This window comes from Athene cunicularia (assembly GCF_003259725.1).
Source record: "Athene cunicularia isolate RWA chromosome 8 unlocalized genomic scaffold, athCun1 chr8_part1, whole genome shotgun sequence".
NCBI lineage: Eukaryota > Metazoa > Chordata > Aves > Strigiformes > Strigidae > Athene > Athene cunicularia.
In genome coordinates this window covers 12,207,331-12,220,014 of record NW_020799109.1, presented here as the reverse complement: position 1 = coordinate 12,220,014, position 12,684 = coordinate 12,207,331, and the positions used below count along the sequence as shown (strand labels likewise).

The 12,684-nt window shown below is 40.9% G+C and overlaps 1 protein-coding gene across 18 annotated transcripts in view; it reads left to right on the top strand.

The window, feature by feature from the left end:
* PTPRF (protein tyrosine phosphatase, receptor type F) overlaps positions 1-12,684 on the top strand; it is a 296,366-nt gene that overhangs the window by 83,873 nt on the left and 199,809 nt on the right. For all 18 annotated transcript variants that reach the window (XM_026854407.1, XM_026854406.1, XM_026854410.1 and 15 more), the window contains exon 3: positions 11,865-12,010. In XM_026854407.1, the coding sequence (XP_026710208.1) occupies positions 11,865-12,010 (146 nt within the window). The remainder of the gene's footprint in view (positions 1-11,864; positions 12,011-12,684) is intronic.

The window sequence follows — 12,684 nt, the reverse complement described above, 5'->3', positions numbered from 1 at the left end:
AGGTACATATACTAAACCAGTGTGGATCATACTTCTGTTGCTTTTAACTAGGGAAGTTTGGTTTTGGGTAGCAGTCACTGTTTCTGTCTTTGTGAGGATAAAATACACTGTGTCAAATACTACCTCTTGGTGGAATATATGCCTCTCCAAGATACGTACTGCAACAGTGATGCTAACTGGTTTTCCCTTTTCCCAGAGACACAGTTACTGTCAGAGATGCTGTAGAAAGAGATAATGCATGACATAGAAGAAATACCTCCTTGAGACAGATTCAAACCCTTCAGAGCCACATGCGGTTACACAGCCCCTAGAGTAGCTCTGGTTCTGGGTTTCCCAGTGGCCCCTGTGCATAAAGCACCTGCAGGGGTGGCTCCCTGGTCCTGTGCGCAGCCTTTCCTCTTCAGCGCATGCTCCAGCCTGTACACAAGTCCTAGGCCAGCTCTGGAATTTCAAATTCAGCACCTTGTGGTCCCAGTGCATTATGTCCTGGGCTTCAGGATAGACCTGGTGGCCACAGCAACTTGTCACAGTGTGACAAATGGTAACTTCTCCACGTGCATTGCAGTTTTCTGCATTTCTTTCATCTCTACACATAATCAGATGAAATCAAATAGAAGTTGGTGCAGGTAAAAGGTCTCCAAAAAATCAAGTCTGGAACCATGTCTGGTAGCTGGAAATTTCAGGAGTTTAGTTTGGAAACAGTTAGAGGCTGATGTGATCATCTACGCAGAGAAAAATTATTAAAGTGAAAAGAGCTTTTCATGTTACCTGTTAAATTCATAACAGAGCAAGGAATGGATGCTAGAAAAATTAAATCAAGAATGCAGCAACCATGAAGGTGATTAATTTTGATGCCTTTCTAGAAGTCAGTCCTTGTTGAACCAGAAAGCACTGGGTGGAAAAGGGGACTGGGCACCTCCTGGGATGAAACGCCTGCCCTGCTCTGTGAATGGAGCAGGGCTGGATTGCAGCCACTGTAAAACTGCAAACCTCTGGCATGTGTCACTTGTTCTCTTTGCTGTGGGATTCGGACACCCACAGCATTTACATTGAATGGAGTCAGATGTTTTTCACATGTGTACAGAGCCATTTTGGGAAAACTCAGGTACAGTTCATGGACAGGAGACAGCAGCTCTTGGAGCTTCCTCAGCTCCACCACTGATTGCACCAAGGTCAACACGCAGCTGGGCGCTGTGCAGCGTGGCCTCGCACTATCTTTTGGTTCTTACCTTTCTGCTGTGGAAGATCAGGATTGCTCAACGCAGTCCTGCTGCCAGACAGAGGTGGTAGCCTGGGCATCAACATGCTGCTCAATGGCTTTTGAGCAGTGTGTGTCTCTGCCTTCATTTAGTCACTGCTAAAATACATCACTACGGGGAAAAAATGCTGCCCAGTGTCTCCCAAAAGCACTGAACCTCTCCATCCAGGCTTCTCAAGGAGTCTGACTTGGAGGAAGCCTTGTAATGGGGAAATATTCCTGTTTCTTGGGGAATTTCAAGTAAGATTGAAACTAGACTAAATTGTTTTTACACTTGAGAGTATTTTGCTTGGGTGCCTAGCTACCTGCTGTAATTTTTTACCTGGTAGACATTTAAAAGTGGAGATTATATTTTTTGATTTTTTTGCAGACTGTACTACAGATTCTGAATGATAAAACAGTTGATACAAATAGGAAAAAAAAAATCATTGGCGTAATAGAAATGCCAGAGTGCACTCGTTATCATTAAGCAGAAAGTTTTCCTTCTCACCAGGTAGATGAGGCAGAAATTCATTTCATTACTAGGAGGAGGACAGAACAACGTACAGTGGTATTAAAATGAAATGCAGGTCCCTCAGCAAAGGCCCTTCTAAGAGCCTGGGATGCCTTTGGTTTAGTAACAGATATTGTGAACAGGTCACTTATTCTGGCTCCCAGTTCTATTAAAATCATTGTACTATGCTCTCTGTTTACAAAATAAGGTTTACACTCGCTTTTAATTCTTAAAAGCAGAGGAAAAACCTGAGCTTGGCAAAGCCTTTTGAACTGCTGAATCAAGCACTAGCTTCTTGCAAAGAGGGATTAAAACCTTTTAATCCTTTTGTGTAAAAGAATATGGTGTTTAATGTGGTAGGCATGCTGGCAAAATTAATTTTCATGTTTTTTCAAGCACAGGATTTCAGTTCTGTCTTTGTTTTCTGGTCCTGCATATCTTACAGGTTCTTTATGCTATGCAATACTCTTTATTAACTTTGAAGTTTTGAAGAAATTTGCAAATAACAAAATGCAGATTTGAAGGAAAAGTAAATTCCTAGGAGCAGGCACAGCTGTTATGTCCTCCCTCAGGTGGCATTGTGATGACTGATTTCAGAGCCCAGTAGCTGGCGTTATTATTGTCTTGTCAGTTGTATGTATTCTGTGAGGAGAGAAGAGGCTTGAATTCAGGGACTGAATTCTCTGTATGATTAAATGAATGTTCTATATGTATGCATTTGAAAGCCCTTAAGTGAATGTTGTGTAAATGGTGATAATTGGAGGCAGTCTCCTTGCAATTCTTTCTCAAGCTAAATAAGGTCTAAGGCCAAAGGCCCAAATGTTTAATTGTATTAAACACAGAGGCTGAAAAATTTATTAACTCAGAAAGTGTGTATTACCAAGTTAATTGGAAGTGCCTTTAAGCTATTACCAGGTGGAAATTTGACTTCAGGTTTCAATTTTAAATTAAAGCAAAGCAGAAAACCGTTCTGTGAGGCTGCTGGTAAGTGTGCAGTTAAAGGAATGCCTCTCTGCTCTCCCTTGTTTTTCTAGTCTGTATAATACTTAGTATAAATGCTGGGGAGTTAGAATAAAAGCTAAACCCATATATAGGGGTCTGGCTTTTCCCCAACATATGTGGCAAGCTGCACGCACAGTCTCTGGGTGCTCTAGGGAAATGTAAAAGCAGAGGAGGGGAAATGAAGATGACCTCAGGTTCTAGAAGGATGTTTTTCTGGGCTGTTTTTCTGCTTTGTTTTTAATCAGTATTCTTCAGTCGTATGCAGTACTGCTTTGTGCTTCTTGGCATATTTTTCTTTTTCTAGTTATGTGTTATTTCAGTTATTGGAAGCATTTGTAAGAATGGTGTCACAGTAGAGAGGTTGATTTATTTTTTTTCCCCCTTTCCTGGCACACAAAAAACTTCAAAAAACCCCATGGACAAGAGTCAATCACAGCACAGGGATTAGCCAGAGTTAGGGATTTTCTTACTAAGATGTAAAGCAGCTCCCACTGATAGCCAGCCAGGCACTTTGAGAAAGACATTGCAATTACAACAGCCTTGAAAAATAATGAAGAAAATTTGCCACCCTGTGTGCAAGATCTCTAGGCACCCTGCAGATACGATATGGAGAGAAACCATGTCCCCGTTGCGTTAAGGTCTAAGCTGCCTGCCTAAAACTCTCTCCACAAATAAATCGGCACCCAAATTGTTCAGTGCCACTGAGTGACTTGCACAGCATCCTTGTGTGATGGTTGCCAGAGACAATTCTGTTTCAATATCATGTCAGTTAATTTTAGGTGTTTAAGCTCTTTCAACAATTTCTATGATTCATAAAGAGACAGAATTAGAAATTTACTGAAGTGCAATACTATGATGACAGGCTGTTGCTCTAGTCTATTAATATCCAGTTAATTGTGGCCTTAATACTTGAGTGATCTAACGGCTTTTAACCTGTATTTCTGTGGAATAAGCAGATTTCCTCAAACATCAGCATTTAACAGCAGATGTACAGTTTCTACTGGCTCAGTGTTGGTTTATGTATAACTGTCCAGACACTGACCAGGAGTACGCAGGATGCGTGAGGTTTTAATATGTTTTTTTTTTAAGATTGAATTTTAAAATACTCACTTTTGTCTTCAAGACTATTTAACGTTTATGTCAGATTTAATAAGTATAAATCTTGTATTAGCAAAAGGGAAAAGAGGGCTTGAAAATGCCAATCTGAATGTGAAGGTTCCCACCTGTGTGTCTGCAGAGGCACCTCAGCACCATCCAAGGCTTTGCTTTTAGACTGGGCTTAGGGTAAGGAAAGAGCCTATAGAAATTGTAAGCAGCGTGCATTTGCTGAGACTGTGAAGAAGCAGGAATGAAAGATTATAAGAGTTTCTGAGCTTAACATGCACCCTTGTATTCTTCTCAATTAAACTTACTACAGATAAACAAAGCACAGGGTCTCACCTGCTGAAATGAGTACCTTGCATCGTGGTTCACCGTATTTCCTGCTAGTGTTTAGGGAGAAGCACAGCCTCTGCTGGATGACTGCTTTTATTATTTTTGTAATGTTATTTTTCTACTGAAAGTTACAGAGGTCATTGAACATGTTAAAAGATCTACTTCTCAAGAGTTTTTTATATTAATCATTCACTGTATTTGATTTCATTTTGTACAAACTCAAAAGGTATCTATGAGTAACTTTATGGGAGTCAGGAGATGAAGGTGAGGAGAAATGCAGCTTGCTTTGAGATAATGTTTGTAGATTTGATTATCACGGACAACGACACTTGAAGCTGGAAAACTCAACCACTAAAATTGGATTGAAATAGCAGAATCATTTGTCCTAGCTGTTGGGAATCTCTTGAGCATTAAAACCTAATAAGATGATAAAACAAAAGAGGAGGATGTGCAGGTAACACTAGGTAACTGGTAATTCAGAGCGATCTGAGGAATGTGGTGAATTTGGAATGCCATTTTCTGTGATTGGGATGTAGCTAAGTGTTTTTTCAAGTGATGAGAGAAAGGGTTATGATCCATTCACTGGATAAAAAGAAAATTCTTTATATATCTGAGCGTGCAACACCCCACTATATATATTTGCATTTATTTAATAAGTACCTTGCATCAAGAAATAAAGGACAAAAGTTGCATTTACAAAGTGTTGTCATCTTAGTGAAATAGAACCGAAATAGGAGAAATAACGAATGAATTAGCGTTGTGATCACCAAGACCCACTGATGCTGTAGTAAGCTGTTGTTAAAGAAGTGCTATTACAAAGCTCAAACAAGCTTTCCCTACTTGTAAATTGTACAAGAATTAAAAGTGCGAGTTTTAAAAACTGTATTTTTGCCAGATAATGTTCCTCAGTATCACAGAGGGACAGGAACCATGTTTAAACAATGGTGGGTATCTTGAAAGGAGAACAAAAGATATTAAATATAAGGATAGCTGGAGAGCCCGTTGGTTTTCCTCCTGCCCTGCAGCAGATGCTTAGGACAAAATATCATAGAGTAGGTTTCACCAGAGTATCTTTCCAGCAGGCATCCATCCATGCACAGATATCAATCGTTCAAGATCATAAAGGGAAAAAAAAAAGAGAAATAGCCTTGCTGTATATGTAAGAATGGGTCACCTCTGTCTTCTAGACCACTTTATTTCCACTTCAAAGTCGGTCATGAACATGAGAAAGTCTGTGTAATTCTTGGTTTCTTCCCAGTGTTATAACAACTGAGCCGACACATCATTTTTCACGTATTCATCCTGACAGTAGCCATGTGAGAACAGCAGGCAGATTTTACTGTGGAAGCTGAGGCCCAATTGTGCCTTGGCATATGTGACAGGGGAGGTTAAAGGCAGGGGTTTAAACTTCAATTTCACAATTTCCAGGCTCAAGAACTATTCCCATGATGATCTTTTCATGCTTGTGTCAGTAACTTCTTTTAATTCATTTAGCCCAGGCACCTAAATAAGGTTACCCATGTTATGCCTATTGTATGTGCTTATCTAGTCCATCTCATATCACAACTGCAATTTTTTCTTTCACAAAGGAGACTACTTTCAATCTTAATTTAGCCCAAGTCATAAAAGCTTTCAGATAAAAATGCAAGCTCCTCTCTTGTACAACACCCAGTCTCATTTTTGGCTGCCCTTCTGTTTAGAACAGTGGGCACTTGTAGCATGAGGAGAGAATTTTTTTGTCTTTAAAATCTCTCACAGCAGCTGAGTGCTCATAGAATACTTAACTGCAGACGTGTTTAATTCATTTTTCTCAAACCTATGTGCAACTCTTTGGAAAAATAACATCCACAAGAACAGGAGGAGCAGTATAATTGCCAGTTTCTGAATTAAAGTTTTTGGATGAGGTATATTTAATGTGGGTGCTAATTACTGAAAAAGTATCGGGATTCAATTTAATTTTCCCATTTATTTTAAGAAACCATCTAATGATGGGTGTTTAAAATAAAACAAGTTAATATTTGGGTATATGAAGCATATTTATGTTGCCATATATTATGTTTCAGCCACTTGAAATTTTTGGCTCTTACAAAATTACAAGGGAGCAACTTCTATGTGACTGGTGTGTGTTTAATGTGTAGCAAAGTACAAGGATCCTTGCTAAATATACATGATCCATCATCATTTTTCAAGGCAGTGGCTGATATTCAAGTCAGGTAATGCAGATCATATGTTATCTCTCAAAGGCCATGGTTCACACAAAAGACACTGTGCCAAGTTAGAGAGAGGTTACACCTCTGTGCCCTGGCCTTGAAGGAAATTCGGCAACAGAGACTTTTTCTCCCTGGAAAGGTCCTTTGGGTTCACTTAGAAACTGCACAGCTTAAAAACAACACATGTGACGAAATGACTCTGAACTGCTCTGGTAAAGAAAGGAAAACTTGAAAACGAGAACCAAAATGCTACTGCTCTGCTATAAATGTTTGATAGGGGAAATTTTAAAATAGCTGCTAAGATGGTTTTCAGATTTATAACAATTGTTTCACAATAAGCAAATTGTCTAGAATAGCAGAGAACAACAGTGATTTTACAGATAAACTGTGGGTGAGAAGGATGCACCTTCATGGCTAGCTGTTGCTCACTCTGAGTTGCCCTGCAGGAAGGCTGTGTCATCGGCTCTTCAGTAGACCAGAGGCTCTTCCTTTGAGGGCTTCAGGTTCCTCTCCCAAACCCATCACATTTGCTTTCACAGGGGAGGGCAGTCAACAGCCTTACCGATTAGTGTGTACCTGACTTGTCTGTTTGTACTTCTTTCTCTGGCTTTCTGTACCCAAGTTCTTGTGGACCTCTTAAAATGTAATTCAAAGGAGCATTTCTCTTGAAAGCATCACACACCCTACCTCAGTCCAGGACTCTGGATGAGTTTGCTGCTGTTTTTCAGCATAGTGAAGTTGACTTGTGTGTGCCTAAATCTCTGCTAGCATCTCTTCCACACAGTGAGGCCCTCCTTGTGATTCACTTTATAGGATTAATTGGGAATCTGTGCTTTCTCAGCAAGTGATGTTTTCAATGCTATCAACTATGAAAAGAAACTCCTTTTCTTCTGAAATGTTTTGTTGGCTTTTTTTTTTAAAGAAAGTTTCTCAATGGAGAGCATGTCTGAGGGAAGTTATTTTTCACCCTCCAGCCAAATAAGATGAAGCATGTTTTTTTCTCTTGTAAGAAAATACTCTTACTTTTCACACTCTTCCTCCTTAGAACCATGTTGTTCCCATAAGCGCTCTAGAATAATTTAGTTTTGAGCAAAGACCAAACAGGGAAAATTTCAGCCAAGGAGGTGAAGATTTTCCCATTCTCCTGCCTGAAGCTTATGAGTTAATGGAAGTGAGGATAGCAGTAATTTCCAGTCCCAGAGTAGTGGGACCTTGGCTATGAAGTGAAGAGCAAGAATTAGAGGGTGAGGACTGAACATGCTCCAGGGATCTGACACTGAACAGAGAGGCTAGGAAGAGGCAGGCTGGACTTGTTTGTGCTTGGAGTTATCAAGTGACAAATACACCAGTCTGGAGTTGTTACTCCATGCGATGGAGTAAGTGAAGGTGGGTGTGATGGGCACCCAGCCATCCGGCACCTCTCCCTGCTGTCACCCAAGACTTGCTCAGGAGGTTCTTTCTCAAGCTGATATTTCACAGATTTGTCTTTGGAATATGATCACTCTTTTTTCTTTTTTAAACTTTCAGTAAAAAAAAAAAAAATAAAAATCTTAAGCTTTTCCTCGTCCTTAGTTCATTGTGGAAAAGACACGATTTCACTGTGAAAGACATTTCAGTTCCTTGTATTTATTAGTAGCTTGTTTGAACAACAGTTAACTTACAACTTGGCATGTCCATAATTCTCTGTGGGAAACCCTGGTCATTTTTTAATTTAAGAAGAGGGGAAAGTCAGCAACTAGATTAATGATTAAATACTGTATTTTTGGTATCTCCTTATTTTTTTTCTGGTTGTATGTTTCTAGGGCTGCCCTAAGAGTGCACATGCTCAAAATAGGTTAAAAAAGACTGCTTGTACCATCACCTGGCCTTATTCCTGGTGGTTACAACTGTCCTTTGGAGGTAACTAGTGATGTGTCCCACAGCAGTTTCCCTTGAAGCAGTAGAATTACAGAGATGTTGGTTGGAGAGAAGGTGTGGAGGTAGTCTAGTCTGTTTAACATGCATTTTCCACAGATGCAAAGATTTTCATGGATGATCTGTTGCACTTCTGTTAGTTCTCAGTGAGATAAGTTTTGGGATTTGCTGTAGCAGTTACCAATCAGTATAAATATATGTATGCCCATGTCTGACTTTATTGTCCTGGGGCCAAGACTAAAGATTTTCGGTTTGCTTAATTAGTACTTTCCTTCCATTTCAAAACTTCAGGGCATACAAATGTTTAAAATGGCTTTGTAGAAATACCCTTTCCCAGACTGTGTGAGAATTTGGTTTATATATGGGTATACTTTTGTGACTAGTCTCAGTGGATTTAGATAGTTTCCAGAAATCAGTGTTGCTCAATTAAATGTGCAGGGGAAAAAGATTCATTACAACAATGTAAATTCAAGCTGAACAATTGGGGTTTTAGGTTTTACTGCAGGTGAATGTTCAGTTTGCTTTTGTTCAGGTTTTTAATAGTATTGATTTTTTTAAAAAATGTACAAAACTAAAGTAAGTCCTCAGTGTATGAGCTGGGGAGTAGGTGTATGGTGAGAGATATAATTGCACTGTATTCTTTAAGGACAAAAGTTTATGGATTCTGCTGTATTTGTCATTTGAAAAATTTACACTACTTTACAAAGATCACAGAGTAAATAACAGAAAATCAAAAAACTAAATCAAATGCTGAAATGCAATACAAGACATCAGCTCAGCACACTGCATTGCAAAACAGTCAATCACACTGCAATCACTACCAACCTGAACAGTAAATTAACATTTCACTGGGATAGATGAGAGGTGAATAAACACAGATATATGTAAATATAAACTAAGTAGAAATAGATGTGATTATAGATGAGTAAATATATGAAATCTGCTGTTCATGTCAGGACAATGTGCCAAAGACTGCAGACAGTAGCCATCATGTCTTAAAAGGCATTTTCTGGGTCTTGAGCTATTTTCTTTGCAAAGTCCTGGGGCTCCCTTCACCAAGGATGACAAAATTCAGCACACCTGTATGTGATGAATTTCTGTGGCCAGGTCTGTGATACTCCTTCACAGAAGCTTGTTGAGGACAGAGCATGCGTATCCACTTCTGCGTGGATGGTGCTGACCTTGGTGGATCCACTGTCTGCAAAGGCCTTTTGGAAATGAGCCAAACAGCAGTAATAGAGGTCCAGGCCTGTAGCTTAGTGTCTGAGCTGTGACTGCCAGATCACTTGGGTTTGGGGTTGGTGTCCCCCCTGGTGCCTGTGGTCCATGTGGGTGGCTGTGAGCTCCTTAGCACATGACCACAGTCCGCTCTGAGCATCTGACGTTGCAAGTTTTGAAGGGGTCTGTTGTCCCACTGCCTTAGGAGTGGCATTCCACCAGCCCGTCTCTGCTAAGCGTGTCCTCAGTGGGTAGTTGCTTCTCCATGTGGTGCCCGCTGGTCTGATGATGCCCGTGCTGAAGCCATGGTGGGTTGACCTTGGCTGGCTGCCAGATGCCCACCCGGCTGCAGGGAGGTACCTGCTCCACCATGGTGTCTCCATGGGCTGCAGGGGAGACTGCCCGGGGTGTCTGGAGCTCCTCATGCCCCTCTGACCTGGGTGCTCACGGGGTTGTTTCTCTCGCTTTTTACCTCACCTCTCACTCCCGTGAGATGTTTTGCCTCTTCTTAAACTTGTTACCCCAGAGGCACTGCCGTGATGAGCTTGGCTGTGCCTTCCTGCAGGGCTGTTGTGGAACTGGCTGTGTCCAACACAGGGCAGCCCTGATTTGTCCTCACAGAGACACTCCTGCACATCACAGTGATGGTGTGCTTCTGAAGAAAGAAGCAGCCTGGGTCCTCAGCAGTCTCCCTGGTCTGGTGGCAGCTTGCAGCTGCTGAGGGAGAGGTGCCATCTTCCAGTGCCCCCCAGCTCTGTCTGATCCTTCCCTGAGCCACTGTGCTCCCTGCCCTGCTTGGAAAAGAAGGAAGAAACACCTTTCTGTCAGGTTAGGGGTCTGAATCTGCTCCACCGAGGCTCTGGTGATCCTGGAGCTGCTTGTATGGGTTTGGGCGCTGGTGTCTGGAGGCAGGGAGGGGAGGGGGCGAAGAAGCAGAGCAAAGTCCCCAGCCATCTTCAGTCACTGCAAGCTGCTGCTGGACTGGCTCAGGTGTTACTTGCAACATCACCCTTAGCATTTTAATCTCTTATACACTAGTACGCTAGGAATAAGCATTTAAAGATTATTGTTTTCTGAGGTTGCTGAATCTGTATCCCTTCTAGACTGGGGACAGTCAGCACTCTCCTCAAAAGCTTAGTGTTTAAAGTACCTGGGCTTACAGATGTCATACCCCTCGCCCTTGAGGACATACTTGTGGACATGTCCAGAACATGGAGATGTGGAACCACCGCCAGGTCTGCTGGGGATGTTGGTTTGGTGTCTTGGGGTTGAACAGGTTTCTCCTCTCACTATTACTCCTTTCTACATCCCAGCAGCTGTCTCTGCCCCATATACAGGTCAGGTTCATCTTTGAGGTGGTCGATCAGAATTGTATTTGAAATGTGGCCTTAGTGTCACCTGTGCACTGAATGACATCATGGGTTGACTCCCTGTGTGGAGTTAAATGTTTTAGTGCTTTATAGGGATGCAAGATCATCAAATGATTCTCACTTGGACAAAGCAATGTTTTAAAATGATCCTTGAATTACATATTGCAAAATTCTCTTGTACAGCAAGTGCAGAAGAAAAATGATCAAACTGGATGCTTAGTTTTATCCATCCAAATCTGTCATGTAAATCCAGAAGATGCAACTGTATTTTCATGAAACTGCTTTTATTGATTATTAAAATGTTACATGATTTTACCTTTTTTTTTTTTTTTTAAATTTATTTTTTTATTTTTTCTGAGTCCTTCAGGCCTGAATGTCACTTTGGTTTCTTTGCTGACTTTCACTTTTAGTGATTAGTTTCTTACCGAGCAGAGGCCAGCCTGTGCAGGTTTCCAGATAGACTGTAAGATTTTTATGTCAATCCACATCTAAAATGAAATTAAAGGTGGTTATTTGTATACATAAAACTGTATCTGTTAATTTTGATGAATATCAGGAAAACTAATGTCAACGTACATTTTGTAGGTTTGCTGTGTCAGCTGTTCTGTAATTTCCAGTGCTATGACCATGTTACCTGCAAAAATCCATTTATTAAAAAAATAAACCGTAAAAATGGTTCCAAATTGTCATATACCTGAACCGATGCCCAGGGGGCTGGGGGGAGCCTCTATTGCCCTCATTTACAGGCAAGCCAGATGGACTTTATTCATTTCAGGGGAAAAAAAGGTACTCAAGCAGAAAGTGTGCTTGTCATGTTGCGGTCTGCACTGAATTTGTGTAGCTGAGGCCATTCAACCTGGATTTGTAGCTGGATCACCAATTATCTTATAATTTAGATTAACTTTACACATTCCTTGCTTATCTGATGTTGTGTCCTCATGGGGGTGATTTGGTTATTTTTCCAGGCAAGCCAACATTTATGAAAGCTCCTGAAGATCAGATTGGGATTTCTGGAGGAGTGGCCTCTTTTGTGTGTCAGGCAACAGGAGAGCCCAAACCTCGTATCACATGGATGAAGAAGGGGAAGAAAGTCAGTTCTCAGCGGTTTGAGGTAATTACAAAAAAAAAAAAAAAAAAAAAAAAAAAAAAATCTTAATTACACAATAAACATCATTGCTACCTGGGTCTGTCTGTATCGCTACAATGAAGTCTAGAGCTTTAGAGTAAAGTAAGTTTTCTTCTCTACAGTGCAATGCAATCTGTAGAGCAGGTGTTGTCCTTTGAGCATGATGCTGGAAGCACAAACATAGGACATCCTTCTTCAGGTGGGAGAGTGGGGGTTACACCAAATTAGATGGCAGATAAGAGTTGGATCTAGCAGTAATTTTCTGTTTTCATTGTGAAAAATGATAATGCTCCCCTTTAGCCTGATATCCCCGGTGAAATACGAAAATAGGATGCCAAAACACTATTGGAAGGCTAAGTGATGGGTACTGCCATCCTTCCCACAAATGTCTTTGGAAGGGGAATGGTGAAGTCATCCTGAAGGGTGGATTGACTTCCCTGTGAACTAAAGTCTGAGAGGAAAAAAAGAGGGAAGAGTAGATACCAGAAACGCTTTTGAAAAAGGGTCTAATTTGGTTCATATTTTAAATAGCAAATACACTTTCACTGACTTTCTCCGCCTTTTTCTTCACTTTCCTTTTTTGGAGTTGGGCTCTTTTCCCTAAAACTGCCCTTGGAACTGTGACCCTTGTCTATTACGCTGCCTTTCCTCTAATCCTG